This window comes from Alligator mississippiensis, chromosome 15 (assembly GCF_030867095.1).
Source record: "Alligator mississippiensis isolate rAllMis1 chromosome 15, rAllMis1, whole genome shotgun sequence".
Classification (NCBI taxonomy): Eukaryota; Metazoa; Chordata; order Crocodylia; family Alligatoridae; genus Alligator; species Alligator mississippiensis.
The window spans coordinates 14,716,140-14,734,604 of NC_081838.1; the positions used below are offsets into that span (position 1 = coordinate 14,716,140).

General features: G+C 47.0%; 1 protein-coding gene across 1 annotated transcript; it reads left to right on the forward strand.

Annotated features, from left to right (window-relative positions):
• Nucleotides 1-17,692: 17,692 nt before the first annotated feature.
• On the forward strand, nucleotides 17,693-18,088 carry LOC132245869 (claw keratin-like). Its single transcript, XM_059719066.1, has one exon. The coding sequence runs from the start codon at nucleotides 17,693-17,695 to the stop codon at nucleotides 18,086-18,088; it is 396 nt and encodes a 131-aa protein (XP_059575049.1).
• The last annotated feature ends 377 nt before the right edge of the window (nucleotides 18,089-18,465 follow it).

The following is an 18,465-nucleotide window of genomic DNA, read 5'->3' on the forward strand; positions in this document are numbered from 1 at the left end:
ATGGCTGCCTTGCCCACACAAGCTCTTGTCCTTTAAGTGAAAAGAAACAAACCCTAGACTCACCAACTCCTGGAGCAACCTTGGGGCTTTTGGTGGCTTGTGGCAGAGCCCCTCATACAGCGTGGGAAAAGGGGGGAAGCAGGATCGCCCCCCTCCCTTCCTGGCAGCAGCCTTTGAGTGGTGGCTTTTTTTATCCAGATAGCCAGGGGGTGGGCCAGGTGTGAAAGCCATTGCCGGGGCTAGGAGAGTGGGCAGGGGATGGGGCTTGTGTGATTCAGAGACTTGGCTGATTAGGCAGCAGTCAGATTTACAAATCAGCTTTGGCCGAATCGATTTGGGAAAGTGATGCAAATCAATGAATGGAATCACTGTCCCTCGAATTGGCCAAATCCAAAGGGAACACTAGCCACTTTGCACAGGCTTACCGTGCAGTAGCATTGGCAGAAGCCTTTTAAGTTATGTTAATGCACAGCAGACATATTCTACTCTGCACTAGTGCAACAGCTTAAGTTGTGCTATGATGTGCTAATATACATTAGAATTCATTGCTAAATTAAACATTTAGCTTCTCAGGTAGAGGTGCCTTTCCCAGGGACACCGGGGCTATAGGCAAACCCTGGCGCAAAACCAAAGAAAAAGGAAATACATACTCACCCCTTGCAGGAGCCGCGGACAGCAGAAGAGTATACGCCGGGAAACCACCCGCGTGTTTTTTTAGCCGAGTGCACATCCAGCTAAAACTGGGTGACGTCAATGAGAGACGCCACCCAGCGGGAAAAAAGTGCAGCCCTGGGATCACAGAAGGCAGGCTACAGGAGACCACGGAGCCCTCAGGGGAGCCCGAGGTCAGGAGCGGGCACTCATGGGGTTTCTCTGCCTTGGGCAGGGAAAGCTGCAGCAGCCCCGGGAGTGGTGAAAGCGGCAAGAGCCGCAGCTACGAGGACTACAGCTGTGGAGCCGACGAAAGAGCCGGTAGGAGAGTTGGGGAGGGAACCAGCTGCGAAGCCAGTGGGAGAGCCGGCAGGAATGCCATTGAAGGAACCGGAGAGAAAACCGGCTGGGATGCCGGTGAAGGAACCGGTGGGAGATCCGGATGGGACGCTGGTAAAGGAACCAGTGGGAGAGCCGGCTGGGACGCTGGAGAAGTAACTGGTGGGACAGCCGGCTGGGATGTCGATGAATGAACCCGTGGGAGAGCCAGCTGGGAAGCTGGTGAAGGAACTGGTGGGAGAGCTGACAGGGAAGCCAGGGAGGAAGCCCACAGGGGCCACAGGACCTCGGGTCTCGCAGTCCTTGGACCAGAGCCCAGCTTATGTCACCAAGTCAAGCTGGTCGGTGACGAGGGGATAGACAAGGCGGGGCCGGTAAGAAGAAGCTGAGAGATCCAACACCGAAGGTGGCGTTGGCCGGGGCGTAGGGGAGGTTGGAGCCCTGTGAGTGCCCGCCGAAGGCGTGACGGCAGTGGAGGCTGCGGCACGGGTGACCCCCACCACTGAGGGTCCAGTTAAGGCCATGGCTGGCGAGTTCTGGGGGTCTGCCACCGTCACCCGGGGCACCCTCTGGGGGACTCCCGCAGGACCGGGGCAGACCTGGTCAGCCACACGAGCAAAAGCAGCCCGGGAACGCCTCTTGGAGCAGAGGCGGGCACAGTGCCCATTCAACAAACATACAGACCCAAAAGCACTGGGTGGAGGGGTGCCAAAAAAGAATGTGAAATGCTCTTCTCTTCACTGGGGTTATTTCTGTTTGTCTGGGGGCAGGGACCAGAACCCAAGAACCCCCCACTCCAGGGTCTGTGCTTGAAGAGTCTGGGACCCAAGTTGCCCATTTCCTGAGGAAATGCCAGATGCTGTTCGGGAGGTGGGCACTAGCACTTCCATTGCATAGGACATAATCTCAGAAGTAAAGTGAAGCATTATGAAACACATGTGAATGGTGGTGCCCTGTTGAACTGCAAGCCAGGTGTGCCCACCCTTGAGATGGGTGGCAGTGCAGAAACATCGTGTGCTTTAGCATTTCTATTGGTGGACTGCTTGTGGGATGTCTAGATTGTCCCCAGGGGGGTGCCTACCATGTCCCCGTTCTCTGCGTGCAGCGCCAAGGCACCCAACTCAGAAACTCTCTTCAGAGGTACCAGCATCACTTTATTGTCTACATAAAGATCCTAAAACCAGTCACACTGAACCACCCTCCTAAGAAGAAGCCTCAGGTTTGGGTGATTGCATTGCTAAGCAATATGAAGGGTCCAGTGTATTGGAGTGCCTGCCACAAAAGGCTACAGGCCTGAAGGTCTGAAGTAGTGGGGAAATAGTATTCCAGTTCAGTGCATCTCACGTTCTGTGTAATTGTGAACCAGAAACTGCAAAAAACAACATTAGGGAAAGCTTTTATGTTAGCTGTGTGTGTCACATGTTGGTGATTTGAAAATGTAAAAGAATGGAAAAAAATAAAACCCAAAGCAGGATCTGTTGCATGAAAATGTTTACTCTAAGCGACAATGTAGTACAGAGTAGAATAAATGTGTCTCTAGAGATTTTGTAAAGCCTGAAAATAGTTTCTTGGCCCTCAGTAATAAGGGTCATCTCTTTGGGTGGTAGCTGTGACAATCTCACCTCTCTGGTTTGCGTGCACTGCAACAAACTGCAATACACCTGGAAGGCTGCTGCTCCAGCCTGGATTTTCTGCAATGAAGCCCCAAGATATTTCCATCTATTTTTACTACAGAGCAGATAAGTCACTGAACTCAGTCTCCCACTGTCCCCGGCAAATATAACATGAAATTGGATGTAATGATGCAGGCTCACAGGTCCGAGATAATGGGCACTCGGAGATCCATGTTAATACACCAGGCACCTGCTCAATATTCCTTCAGTTGTATTACATCGGGCAATAAAACCTGGAAGTGTAGGGCTGTGCGAAGCTTCAGGTGCTGATATGATTCAGAGGAGATTCTGCCCCATTCGGTGGCTGAATATCTGAACCTCAATCAATAAAGGGACCAAATAAAAGGTTTGAGTCTATTCAAAGCTCACCGAATCTTCAGAAAACATTCGGAGAGCTTTCAAGATTCAGGTAGTCCCTGGTGGGTGCAGCAGGGGGTTGCAGGTGGCCTCTGAGCTGGTAAGTACTGGAGGCGCGGGACAGGGCACCACTGGGGGACACCTTCCAGCCCCCCGCCCACCCCTGCCCCCCGAGCCTCCCCGACCGCCGCCCTCTCCCCCAGCCCCCCCACAGCTGCCCTGCTCAACCCAGCTACCAGCCCTTTAAAGAAACCCCCCCGTGCTCACCGGGTGCTGCCGGGCGGGGGGATAATTCCTGCTGCCTCCCGTTGCCCCAAGCTGCATGGGGGGCTCTGACCCCCCCTGCTTCCCCAGCCCGCCCACGGGTGCCCCACCAGGGACAGCTCCAGCACTTTAGAACATCAGTAGGAACTGAGTCATGTGGGTGCGGGGCTCTGCACAGAGCGGAATTGCACCAGCACATTTGCAAATAAGGCAGGGAAGGGGGAAAAACCCAGGAGGCAAATATTATGCTGCAGAGGAAGTTTAATGCACGAAGAAATTGCGTATACAGACACAGAAGGGATGCTACGCCTAGCCCACTTGAACAAGGTGTGCTTCTTTCTGGGCAGCTGCTGACTTTTACTACCAAGCTGTTCCCATCTCTCTATTTATTACTTTTCTCCTGGAATAATGTCACATGAGACAACGCACCAGGCAAAGAGAGGTATCAGCCGCTTCTCCATGATCCAGTTCAAGCAGCCTAGTTTAACATTAGAAGCAATAGGTAAAAGAGCTTCTCTTTCCTGTTGACACCAAAACCCTTCTACACCTCTGTGGATGTGTCAAGTGGTCTGCAAGAGATTGCAAGTGGACTGTAAGGAGGCAGAGGCTTCCTTTTAAATGACAGCACAGCATAAAGAGGTCTTAATGCTTGACAGTGCAGAGTATTAAATGGTCTTACAGTGAAAAAGCAAAGCATAGGAAACACATGTATGGGGGAGGGAGTCTTCTAGCAATGCTGAGCCCTTGCAATGGAGGTGCTGAGTGCTTAGCACTGCTTAAAGCCATGTCCTTTGGGTCAGCCGGGAATCTGTATCTTGCTTTTCATGTCTGCGTTGGTCCAAGTGCCGTGGATATTTGAGCTACATTTAGCATGGCCAGCAGCTTCCCCAGCTGCCCCTACGGCCCCAGCGGGAAGAGTAAGGATAGCAGCCACCAAGACCGTACAAGCCCCCATAGCCGTAGCAGTTGTCATAGATATATGGCCTTCTGTAGGTGCATGGGTCCCAGCAATCATACCAAGATGGCCTTCGGTAGGTGCATGGGTCCCACCAACTATTCCAATATGGCCTTCTATAGCAGGGGTCCCAACAGTTAGACTGGCCCGGGTAGTAGAAGTTTTCCAACATGTTCAGACTGTCAGACATCTTGCTGTGCTGGAGGCAAACCTGAAACACAGCAGGAAGCAGAGCAAACATGACACATGTGCAGTTCTCATGGGATCAAGAGTCAAAACTTGGGCACGACTCTAAGGGAAATCTGGTGGGGGTTCAGAGACTGCGGGATGGAGCAGGGAAGTGCTGACCTCAGCTCAGTTGGGTCCCTCTTTCACTCTGATGATTAGTGTGCCAGAAATGGCCTTGAAATGCCAACCTCACCTGTGGGCTCCCTAATTCCTGCCACCCACCAGCTGCAACAAAAGCAACAAAGATAAGGGATGCAGAAGGTGCAGTGCAATAAGAGTCAGGCCTTACTGATGGTTGCAAAGAAAGCCCTAGAAAGGCCAACTTAGAAACAGAGATGGGTCAGGGACATGATGACCAAATCCCTCTGCTTCTGATTTCACGTTAACTTGGGTCCCAGGTCTTCTTTTCTGTGCCTTGATCCAGTCCCCTTAAGCTGCTCTACTCACCAGCCCCTCTCCAGCCCCCTATTCTCAAAGCACGGAGTGAAAATGGGATACCCAGGCCCTGTTTTGGGGAAGAGTGTCACTTCCCGTCAGTTTGGGAAAACTTTTCATGCAGTGTGGGAAATTAGCTAACACTTTCATAGATTAGGAGGTAGGAAATCTTTAGTCTTTTGAAAAACTCAGATCTTAACTGAAATGGAGACAAACTGGCTGTCTCAGATACTGATGTCCCGTAGAAAATTGTCAGGCTTAACTTCCAAGTAATGCTTTCAGCAGTGTCTGCAGTTTTATAAAACAATATATACATTTATTGGAGCCCCCTTCCCCTTCCCTCCCCTTTCAGTGGTGAAGAATTATAGAGTATGTAATGAGGGCTCAATACTAATATAACAGGTTCATTAACCTTACATGACTAACGCTAGAGATCTAAAAATAATACAAAATAAATAATCCAAACTTACCAATTTCACTGCGAAGAGTCAGTCTAGAGATGTGGGTAAAGGACCGTCATTGCCAGTTACTTTTATATGGTGTCTTGCGCTGCCGGGCAAATCTGAAACGCACTTTTGCGTTTTGAAGTTGTTAGTTGCAAAACAAAAGTTGCTGCACCACTTGTTGTGTGAATTGGTATAATTGTTTCCTCCATGATTATTAGTTTGTCATCAGTGCCAGTCATATGACAGCCATAAGCGTTTCTGGCTTCTTTCATCTTCTAGTTTCATAGGCAATTTATATTTTTGGTATCCTTGTTCTTTCTGGATTAATTGGAGTGACGTTGGGATGGAAGGAATTCAGGTTATTTCCAGGAGAGCATATGAAAACTCAGAAATATACCCCGTGAACAATGCAGTGATGAATAGTAACGCTCCTCAACCCTCCCTGCAAAATCATAATTTACTTCCAACACTTTTTAAAATGGTTTTGATTTTTTATTTCAGTATATTTTTATTTCAGAATTTATTTCATGGATGATTTTCCTTTATGATTTCACAAGGTGGACTCTAAACATGAAAAGGAAGAGAATGTGAAGCATGAGGCTATTCCTAGTCCAGATCTGACTATACATACCTACTTGAAATGACTCAGTTGTTTGAATATAATAAGTGACAGAGCCGTTGCACTTCAGGAAACAGTTTCTAATGCACACTGCGCTAAGCAAATTCATCCTAACGATGGCTAGGAAATGAACTTTAAGTGTGATACCCAACCATGTGGTAGGACTAGGTCTGGGATCCATGTTGGCATGGGAGAGGGAAAAATATTTTGAAGGAAATAAAATATGAGCGTGCATTTAAGATTTTACTTTTTTTGAAACCATCAAATTAAAGTCGGTGGGTGGTGGGGGCATGGCGAACGTGGACTAGATCAGCCCGATGTGTCTTATGAGAAAATTGTTGATGTTTGATTTCTAAACTGACATTTCCTTTTTTGCACGAAGAGAGAACAGCTCGGAAGTTTACCTTCAGGTCATTCCCCTGAAGAATGAGCCTTCTCTCTGCAGGAAGAAGGCAATATTAATGGAGTTCACAATTTTATTTTACACTTAATTCATAAGATGATTCACCCGGAAGTACGCTGCGCAAAAACACAAACAGAAATGAGCTTAAGCCAGGCTTTGTAGGAATTACATTAATGTTTTTGGAAGCTAAACCAGATTTTACATGATATCCAATTGCTGGTGTCTACAGGGTTTTTATTATTGGAGAGCTTGGTAGGGAATTGGGGGCTGAGCACCCCCCAGAGACAAGAGTCCCCCCTGTAAGATTTGAAAATCCTAACCTGGGGTGGAAGTGGGAGGTCTGTGATTTTATTAGGGCATCGTGATGGGCAGCCCCATTTTTTTTTTTTTTTTTTTTGCAGACCCTCCCAAAATGCAATTTGAACTCTGGTTGTCTTTCAACACAGCCTAACAGGACTCAACCCAGTGGGTTGCATGAAGTACTTGCAAGACTTGGACATTGGGTTTTATTTCTGCCTTGGCAAATGACTTTTTGGGTGACCTTCACCTTATGGTATCCCTGTTTATTTGCATATGAAATGAGGATATTAGGAGGCATGCTGGATGTTCTGGGATTGCCTCCAAATTTTGAATATCCAAGCACTTTGCAAGCACTCATTAAGTTTTTACCTAGGCAAGCTATCTTATTAGAAGATCAACAGATCAACAGTTGGATAATAGCAGACGCGACAGGATTTAGTAATATCATCCCATTAAAATAGACATCAAGTTCTCAGAACTCGGTGTCCTAATATGACCATGGCTTGTCATCGCAAAATCAGGAGCTGTTTGATTTTCACTAAAAGGCAGCTGTGCGGTTGTCTTTTTTCAGAAACATTGTTTTAACATTTACAGGGGAGATCCCCAGTGGATATTACTCAGCAATGTTTATTAACATCAAGGACGCCTTAAAATCAAAGAAATGTTCTTTCTGCCTAGTCTAAAGGAAACATTTTACGGGTGCACATTGCTTTATGAAAATTGATTTCAGGAAGGTTGGGAAAGCAATAGGGAATACAGGTTGAAGTTAGCTTTGCAGAGAGGAAATGGATAGCATAGATTTAAGAGCCTAATCTGGATTCCTGTACGTGCACCAAATTGCACGGTGGATGATATTCTTAATACCCTGAAGATTTATTGCCCCTGTATCTCTGGCAAATCCCATAGGATAACACGAGGCTTGTTCTTGGCTCTTATGCTTGAATATGAAAGGAACCTGTAGGGCGTATTTTGCATGTCATGCCCCGTGAGTCTGCGGATGTGATCACCCCAAACGCAAAGCGGAATAATTTTAGGGATTGAAGGAGCTGGGTATACAACAAAACTAGTTCAGTAACTAAGCGCCTCGAGCACAATGGGTGTTGCAAATCTTGGAGGAAGTCTGAGAAGTTATATATAAAAGGGCTCACAAGTGTGGGTGTTTTAATTGTTTCATTGACTTGTTTTCCTTGGTGAGCTGGGTAAGAGCAATTCTCTTCCATTTCTTTATACTAAAGACATATTTGGACAGTAATGCAATGTAGCCGCCTTTTTGATAGCTGTTAGGATGCAGCTACTAGCAGGGGAAGTGGGATGTTTGTGATTTCATTAGGGCATCGTGATGGGCAGCCCCATTTTTTTTTTTATTTTTTTTTGCAGACCCTCCCAAAGTGCAATTTGACCCCTGGTTGTCTTTCAACACAGCCTAACAGGACTCAGCCCAGTGAGTTGCATGAAGTACTTGGAAGACTTGGATATTGGGTTTTATTTCTGCCTTGGCAAATGACTTCGGGTGACCTTCACCTTAAGGTATCCCTGTTTATTTACATGTGAAATGAGGATAATAAGAGGCATGCTGGATGTTCTGGGACTGCCTCTGAATTTTGAATATCCAAGCACTTTGCAAACACTCATTAAGTTTTACCTAGGCAAGTTGTCTTATTAGACGATTAACAATTTGATACATGAGAGGATTTAGTAATAGTATCCCTTTAAAATAGACATCAAGTTCTCAGAATTCGGTGTCCTAATATATCCATGGCCTGTCACCACAAAATCAGGAGCTGTTTGTGTGTTGCAGGTTTGTGTTATAGTTCTGGCTGCTGCTACCCTCTCTCTTCCCTATGTGTCTGTAGGTACAGCAATAGAAACAACTATGGACCATGTTAATGCATCTTAAATATTATGACACACAGAACCACTCAGAACTGCAAAGTAAGATACAGATTCATGGCTGAAGTTACTGGTATGGCTTTCAGCAGTGGTCAGCACCCAGGACTGCCTCCAAGTTCATCCTGGCAGGGGATCGAGCTCAGAAGGGACATGTTCTTCCCCTGCTGGATGGTGATGCATTAGTGTCCCCTCAAGCTGAGAGCGGGGCATTATCTGTTTGCTTTTTGTTTAAAAAAAAAAAAAGTCATTAGGTGTGGATGGAGTGAGGAGAGTGTCATTCAGTCCTTCTGTACCTGAAGCTTGGGGAACCCCTGCATCTCAGTTTGGTGTGGGGGGAACTTACAGCTCTCCCTCTACACCCTCTTACCCCTCCCTAAAGACTGGCCAGTGTGGCCACCTGCCATGGCGTCACACATACAAGTGACAGGAGTTTTGTTCTCAAGAATTTGGGGTGCAGTGTCTCTCACCCCCCTGCACCTATCTCTGTGAAGCTTGGCAGGCTTCATGCACTCATAAGGGGCTACCACTCCTTCAAGTTTCATCAAAATAAGGCCAGATATGACAAAGGTATATAGCCTGTTTCATCTTTCCCCATTATAACCTATGGGAGAAATGTCAGAACGCAAAAAAAATGTTTCGATGGAACGATACAGAACATCCGTTTTGACACAAAACAAGTCAAAACAAAATGCTGTTCCGTCGAACCATTGAAACGCTGGTCAAAAAAGAACAATTCTGTTTTGCACAGCCCTGTTAGCTATGTATAAACTAGACATCTGTGATTTAGTTAGTCTATAAGGTGCATATAGACATAGTCCTGGTATTCCCATTCTATGCAACCCTTAAAAATTATACCCAAGTTGCATCCAGTCCATTTGCTAGTATCCTGCGTCAGCCAGTGCTTCAGAGGACAGTGCAAGAAGTTGCAGGCACCAGTCCTAGGGCTCATTCCCTGTCAGTGAAGTTCCTGCATGAACTCTTGGTAGGTGGGTCTGGCTGTTGTTATCAGCAGGTGCCCTGAAGTAGGAGGGCTTGTATCCTTTCCAGACATGCAGAGGTATAACAACATAACTCTGTCTCCTGAAAATAATGGAGTACCATTATATTTGGGAAATCCAGGCATACACACACACACAGGTTACTCTTCTTAAGGTATACCATTAAAAGGATCAAAATTGAGCTTTAACATGTGCAATGATGATGGATACAACCCTTTGAAATTACGCAGTGAGATTCTTGTGCCTCTAACACATCATTTATGAAGAGTCAATAAAATCTGGCTCTTGTGGTATGATTTTAGCTACTTATTTGCTCAAAAAATGTCAGGGTTAATTCTTCAGCAAAACTCTAGAAGAGTCTATTTTGAATTCCAGTACCTGGTTTTAAAAACAATTCAGGACAAGTTCTTCAAACTTATTTTATGTGGAAATGAAATAACTCATCAACTGTATTGATCCCCATTGCTGTCCAATTTAAGGTCAACCTTTGAAAGGAACTATTAATTTCCAGTGCCCAATACATTGAACCAATGTTTTGAAATATTGATATTCAGACTCCATCTAGCATATGGGGCTAACTTGGACACCTCATACAAGTGTTTCCTTTTGGGTCCTTAACTCCCTAGCAGACAACCACATTAGAAACCTAATCATAATGCAACTGGGGTCCCAGTAGCTGTCTGGCCATCTATAAGTGCATGGGTTCCAGCAGACATAGCTGTATGTACTCCCGTATGTCCAGGGTTCGCAACACCCAGTCAAGCCCTGGTAACTGTACAGGCCCCCATAGCTACAGGGGGTGTAGAACACATCGTCACACCCACTTTGGTGGTAAGGCATTTCCCTGTGAGGGAGGCAAACCTGCAACACACAGCAGGGACCAGAGTAAACATGGTGTATACAGAGTTTTTTGGAGATGTAGTCATATGGACCACAAAAGAGGACAACCAACCAAAAATGAGAAAGAAAAGTGGACCAAATATTTCAGATCCTGGCTATGTTTGGCCTTCATTTCTGCTCCAATTGGCTTCCAAGCACTCTATAATTTGAAACTCAGCATACAGCAGAATATGTACTGAATACAGTATGTAGTGAAACATGTATGTACAAGCTAGGGATGCGTGACATCCTTTTTAGCAGATATGTATGCAGAAGACTGCAGGGAGAGCGTTAATACTGCTATAGTACTTGTGGGGGATTAACCTTAGCATACAAACCAGTTTCCTTTGGTTTCCTAGTGAGACACATGTTTTGGTAGACAAGAGTTCAGGTAGATGTGTTTGTTCATAGACAAACACATTTTTGGTTTCACTTTCATCAACAACACATGCTTATGAAGGCACAGAAAATAGTAACTCGGCCCACAAAAGAGATATTAAGGATGAGTATTTCCACTGGTATTAATTCTGGGAGGTGGGAGAGGAGAAACGCCAAGGATTGTGTCCCCCACTAGTGGAAATCAGCCCAGCCCCCCGAAATAACACCAGCAAGAATCGGCATACAGAAATTGCTAACGGCATACAAAAACCTCCATTAACAGCCTCCACACATCTAATTTACTATCCTGCATCAAACGGCATTTAGCATCATTTTTTTAAGAAAGTAGTAGAGCCCTGAAGCAGTCCATCAGGGATTCAAAGAGGAAATTTCTCCCTGCCACTGCTAAGCTAAAAGTTGGACATCAAGTCTTTAAAGCTAGTTAAAAGATCCAAGTGCTCTGCTCGTAGTGATTCAGAATTGAAATGAGCGTCCTACCAACATCCATCTGAAAAAGAGGTTTCTAAGGCACGAGTCTCCTAGTAGCTGCATCCTAACAGCTATCAAACAGGCGGAAAAATTGCATTACTGTCCAAATATGTCTTTAGTATAAAGAAATGGAGGAGAACTGCTCTTACCCAGCTCACCAAGGAAAATAACTCAATTAAACAATTAAAACACCCACACTTGTGAGCCCTTTAATATATAACTTTTCAGACTTCCTCCAAGATCTGCAACACCCATTGTGCTGGAGGCGCTTAGTTACAAATCTAGTTTTGTTGTATACCTGGCTCCTTCAATCCCTGTAATTGTTCCCCTTTGCGTTTGGGGTGATCATGTCCGCAGACTCACAGGGTATGACATGCAAAATACGCCCTACAGGTTCCTTTCATATTCAAGCATAAGAGCCAAGAACAAGCCTCGTGTTATCCTATGGGATTTGCAGAGATACAGGGGCAATAAATACCACAGTTGTAGGCTGTTTTGACCTTCCCCAACATAGCCTTTGGGTGAAACATCGAAACACCGTCAAAACGAAACTTTTCGGCTTGTCTCGTTGGGATTCGAGGCTGTTTCGATCATAACTGTTTTGTTTCAAATGTGTTGTTTTGACCGCCAAACAGGTCAAAACAGCATCGAAACAAAACTGGTGGCAACATTTCGCACAGCCCTGTGGGGAGCAAAATATCAAAGTTAGTGGGTTCCCCTTCTGTCTTTTCTGTTGGCAGTCTGGATGACTGTTGTTGGTGGCGTGGGAAATCCCACCACCAGAAACCCAAAATGGACAGAAATACATTCTGTATTAAACACAGGGATATAGTGACCCACCACAGAAAGGGATTTCATGATAAGAGAAAACTGCACATACACTGCATTGGGCATGTTCGTCCCAAGGGATCTATACAATAGACCCTTAAGAACAATCTCAGCAAAAGAGACATGTAGGGAGCAAGCCATGCTGGGGTAGATGTGGCCAGAAGAATTTGTTAACATTGAGCATTAATAGGTGAGGCGCTTGCGTTTATTCCTGGCTCATTCACTCACACCCTGTGCAACCTTCACCGTCATGTATCTGCTTAATCAGCCCATAAAAATGCATGCAGGAGGCATGCTGGATGCTTTGAGGCTTCCTCAGAGGCCAGCACTGCAAAGGACTATGCATAATAGGCCAGGTTTTCTATGCGCCCAGGGTTTCATTAGTGTCATGCTTTTGGTGGAGAAGTCCCATAAATGAGTAATCGAGTCACCTAAACATGTACATGTCAGGATTGCATGTGTCTATCCCCAAATTAGACTTTGACCTGGAGGCTCCAGTTCTGGTCAGTGTGGTTTTCATTGAACACAAAGGTGGAAGAAAGCATGTACATCCAGTCATGGTGTGAGATGGACAACACTTTTTGTTTTGTAACTAATGAGTACTTCATGCAGAATGGGCATCTCATAACCTCCAGGTGGGGCAAGAGGCTGCAGAAAAGCTCTCACAACTCGAGCTCTTCCAACCATTTCTCTGGACTTGTTCTGCTCGGTGAACTGGGAAGGCCAATCCGGTTCCAATTCGGCAAGGACTCACGCAAGTGATTCCTTGTTTGTTCAAAAGCTAATTTTGCGTTCCTTGGGTAGCTTAAGGAGAATTTTCAGGATAGATAGACCGACACATTGAAAGATTAATACAGAGCTAGCTTGATAGATACGGCTCTGTGTGCGCATACATTTTTTTCTAGTATGTTGCAGACATCTGCGGCTTTAAGCTTTAGAAACGATTCCTATCATTTCCAGAGGCAGATGTGCATTTGGGAGCTCAGTTTCCATTACTTTCTGTAGGGAACGGTGCCTTTTCAAACCCCTCAGCACTTCTAAGAAGGCTTGTAGTCAACACTGAACTTGTGGGTGTCATGGTAATGCCTTCATGTCTCCATACTGGACCCCACTAGGCTTCTTGTGTTTGCAAACATCTGCTGCTCACCAGTGTTGGAGACAGGACAGGAGCAGCCCTGCACCACTGATCACATGCGTGAGCATATGTGGGGCATATATATATATACATATGTATATTCACTTTCCATCTCCACAGAATAAAGCTATTTCCTAACTCCTGTCTTTGAGTAGCCATTACTCAAAGTTCATGCAACATGCGGAACGCATGATAGCATTTGAGTCCTATGTTCGCGTAGCCACGTATCAAGGCACCTTTTCTTGTTTATCCTGGTGGAAAGACCCATATTCTATTCAAATGCAATTTTCTTCTGCACTCACTGATGCTAAAGACACTCATCTCTTTGTTGACTCAGGAGAAAAAGGAAGCTATTAAAATGCCTGTTGTGGGTTACATGTTCTCATTGGAGTTCTCCAACTGTTGACCAACCTGAATAAATTGTCAAGTTTTATTTTCGGTTGGCCTCCAGCCAGCCAGCCAGCCAGCCAGCCAGCCAGCCAGCCAGTCTCCCATCCATCATAGAAGTTAGCCCCTGTGCAGCGGGTTGGGTAAAATCCTGGAATGATTCCTCTCTAACATGAATAGCAAAACAATGACCAAAAGGAATAGAAAGGACATTTCAGGAGGGTTTCACATATTTTTAGGCTCTCATTGTATGAAGAAGAAAGGACACAGGCAAGAGAAGTGGAGTAACATGCTCTGAGATGCAACAGCTTTTACACAGTTGGAGATGGCGTGAAGGGGCAGAAAAGCCCTAAAGCATTATGAAACTCACTGGTTGTGGGCATGAAACATCCAAGGGCATTATTATGTCTATGGTGTTATCAGCCTAAAGTCAGGCCTGTGCAGTTTGATGTCCATGTGCCTCTTATCTGAAGTCCTTGTGAATCATCCCCATTGCTGCATCCACCTGCTGCTCTGATTTCCCTGGTGCCCAGGAATCCAGCTCCGACCCAACGCTCTGTGGACGTGATGCTTCCCATCACACACCATGAAGAACATCAAATGTCCAACACAACACAACACAACACAACACAACACAGCACCTTTACTTCTTCCTGCCAATTCCTCTATAAAACAACGGTGGAGCACACTGCCGTATTGTGCAGAGGCCCCAGTGCCAGGAAGGGCACACCTGAACACAAACAGTGTCACACCCCCACATCACAAGTTTTACCTGTCAGAAGCTTGGGGTGCAGGGGCCTGGACGACACGCTCCCCCAGCGAGACACACACAGCTGGCAGGCAGGCGTTGCCACCTGGCAGGGCCCAGCACTCACTCAGGCCCGCTCTAGGACACACACTCACAGCTGGCAGGCTTTGTGGCCTCAGCAAGAGCTACCAGCCCTGCACTTTTGCCCCCCTTGTGTTGTAACACACAGATGTGACAGGTGTTTTGCTTTCAAGGATTTGAGGTGCAGTTCCCCCCAAACCCCTGCACTGATCTTCTTGAAACTTGGCAGGCCTTGTAGCCTCACTGGGGCCACCATCCCTGCTGTTTTCAGCCCCCCACGGTGTAACACACAGAGAGGACAGGAGCTTTGCTTTCAAGCATTTGGGGTGTAGTTCCCCCCAAACCACTGCACTGATCTTCTTGAAGCTTGGCATGCTTTGTGACCAAAATACGTGCTACCACCCCTGCAGATTTCAGCTCCCTGAGGAGTAACACACAGCTGTGACATGAGTTTGGCTTTCAAAAATGTGCGGCTCAGGTCTCTCCAAGCCCCTGCACCGATCTTCTTGAAACTTCATGCTTCGTGCTCTTAGCAGAGGCTACCATCCCTGCAATTTTCATCCAAATCATTCAGAAACCAACAAAGTTATAGATCTTCCATTGATTCTCTCTTATTCCCTATGGCTGGAGCTCCGAGGTGGCACCGAACCTTCAGAGCCACTTTAGTCAGATTGAGGTGGGAACCCTTTCCGGAGCTCAAGATCAAACAGCGGCCATCCTGAGCGGCCGGACCGAAAGACGGATCAAATCGCTGCTGACTCGCACAGGCCTACTGAGCCTGGGAAACGTGACTTTGTGAGCATATCTCACAGCATGAACTACGGTTCCTGACACTGGGGAGGGATGTGAGGCCAGGTTGTTATTCACGCTCTGCGTGACATGGGTTTTTTTCCACACAATGCCATGTGTCAGCATGGGTACACCAGTAATAAGCTATTACAGCCACAAAAACAAAACGTATAAAAAATAATGAGTGTTTATGACATGCTTTCAAAGGTCTAGATGTTAAGAAGCCACAAAACAGGCAGCAGCAGGTGTTAGTATGCCCAGGATCTGTATAGGGAAACCGAGGCACGGCATGGTTCAGGACGCTCAGGACGACTGCAGCAGTCAAATTACAGCCCCAAACCCGGGGCAACTAGACGCGTGAAAGCAACTACTCATGGCCGGTGCTGTACAGCCAGGTGGTCTCACAACTGTGGACTACTTGTGCTTGTTCCTGGGCTCAAGCTCAACTACCTGTCAGAATAAAAAAAAGGGGCGATTCCTTCAACTGAACCATTCTTGGGGACAAATGTTTTCCTCAGGTGTAAAAGCAACAGCGTTAAAAATGGATGCCGTAGGATGGCATTGGTGTTTACTTAAGCAGTAGTGCACCAAAGGCACAGTGAAGACTCGGATGATTCAGAACTACCTGCACACACAGCACCTCACTTGTAGCGGGACTTCTGAGATAACGTTGTTATTTCTGTTGTTTTCCATAGAAGCAAATGCTTTTCAGAATATTTCACAAGCAGTTGGGCTTTTGGCCTTCTTCCTCTCTAAAAAGGAACGACCCACATTTAATCCTTATTTCACATCTCTCCCTGTGACCTTCCCCTTCCCTGGCAGTTCTGCTAATTGGCCATCAAGGGGCTGTCGTGATGAACTTGCTGACGCTCTCCCCGAACTAAAGATTTCAAGGCACTTCACAAAAAGGCATCACCGTGGGATACACGCAGAGTGTATCGCTAGGATGATATTAGCTCATATCTAAAACCTTAGAGGCATCAGGGTAGGTGAACTGTGTCGCTTCAGAGAATCACTTCAAGATCACACATGTCAGCCTCCAATCGGCTTGTGATGTCATTTCTCACAATTTGGCCCTTTCCTTTCCTTCCAATGTACTTTACGTCCCTGGGAAGCCTAGTTTGTTTCACCTCGAATAAATTAAAACTCCCAATGTCCAATCTGCCATTTACACCCTAGGTAAGACCTTCTTTCAAAGCGCCAATGGCTCTTGATGGAGTTGCACCGTCCCTCTTGCAGGGTAGTCACTTCATCATATCGGGCTGTCGCAAAGCAGGGGACTGCAGCAAGATGACTGTCTTGGCTGAGGAGGGACCAAAGCCCTTGGGCAGTGGCAGTAGGAGGAAGTGAGCAGGAGTGTGAAGAAGTGAAACTCCCGTGTCCTTGCAGTTAGTGGAGGAACCACATGGAGCCACTCTGGAGCAGCACCGTAGGTAAGGTGGGCCGACTGTCCAGTTCCCTGCCCACAACAGCCCTGTGCTATCAACATGGCCCTGGATGTCTGCCCTGTTCATTCCTCTGGTCATTGTTATCAAGCCAGTAGAATGATGCAGGCTTTTTGGGAGCCCGTAAAACTTTAGGAGGAGCAAAGCGTGGTAGGTGTGATGGAGGCATGGTAATTACAAGGCCGAGGCCATATTAATAGGCACAAACACTGAGGCAAACAATGATCACAACTGAAGGATTGAACCATGCAGTTTGCATTGTTTTGTAACTATTTGGGGCACAGTGCAGAAAAACCCAGGTGCCACCAATGCTCCAGGCAGTCTTATAACAGTATAAAAGCAGTGCCAACACTGGGCTTTTCTAACCACTTCTCTTCACTTGCTCTCCTAAGGGTACAGGGTAAGTCTGCTTCGACGACATGTCCTTCGAAGTAGCCAGATGTTGTGTTCACATTCATTTCCAAGCCTACTTCTCTATGTGTTCTTTGACTTGTAGCAATGCAAATGTTTGGCGTTGTGTCTTTTCCTACATTTAGGTTGCAGGATCCTGTATTGATTTTGTCAGGAATTTTCCAAGGAAAAGCAGGTTGCTATATGTTTCCTCGGAGAGTGAGGTATAGAAATGTCCTGGACAGGCCTAAGAGAGAATATTAGACTATTTCCAGAGGCAGGTGTAAGGAAGAAGCACTTGTATCGGTGTCATAAGCGAGCGCTTTGAGGCTCTCAGATTGTACCGGGACTGAGGCAGGGCACAAGGCAGGGAGATCACTGCTCTGATCCACTTCAGCAAATCCTGTGTTCAAGGCATGAAGGCATCAGGGGGATGGGGGTGCTGAGCTGGCAGCTGGGGAACATGGGAAGAGCTGTGTGACTGAAGCTGTGTGACTGAGCTGTGTGACATTCAGAGCTGTGTGACTGAAGTGACTTATGTCCGCCTCACCCCGACTCCTTTCAGACTCGCTCCACAAGGAAAAGATGGCTTGCTATCCAGCTCTGAGCTCTGGCATCTGCGCCAGCCCCTGCGGGGTGGCTGTCCCACAGCCCATCGCGGACAGCTGGAACGAGCCGTGCGTCCGGCAGTGCCCCGACTCCACAGTGGTGATCCAGCCGCCCCCGTCTGTTGTGACCATCCCTGGAGCCATCCTCAGCTCCTTCCCTCAGGACAGCGTTGTGGGATCCACCGGAGCTCCTCACGTTGGAGCTGGTTTTGGGGGCAGCTTTGGGTCCCGGGGCTTCGCTGGCTCCCGGGCCTACCTTGGTGCTGGGGGTCCCTATGGCTCTGGTGGAATCTGGGGTTACGGGGGCCTTTGTGGTTCTGGGGGCTGGCGGTCGGGCCACAGGTACCTCAATGGCAACTGTACGCCATGCTAAACCTTAGAGGAATGGCCACGGGACAGGGAACAACCAGGCAGCGATGTGGATTGACGGCTGAGATTATGGGCATGGCTTGCAGAGGTGGTGAGCTCTGATGTCTCCAGCTGACGCGAATGGGACATATGTGCGCTCACCCCTTCTGCACAGAGGCCCAGAGACACCTTCCTCGTGCTTTACCTTGCTTCTATGATACTGTCCTCTGATGCCTTCCCAGCTAAGCTCTCTCTGGCGTGAAGCCTGAAGTGCTGATTCTTTGTTACATCAAACCCCCATTACAGAGCTCTGAGGGTGGGAAGGCGGGTGTGACTCTCCTTGACACGGTGCCATAACCCGGCTTTTCCCATCCTTTCACTTCTGTTTTGTCCACAGACGCA

What these genes read in the sequence shown, in the direction of transcription:
- LOC132245869 (XM_059719066.1), top strand. Translation starts at nt 17,693, where the DNA reads ATGGCTTGCTATCCAGCTCTGAGCTCTGGCATCTGCGCCAGCCCCTGC.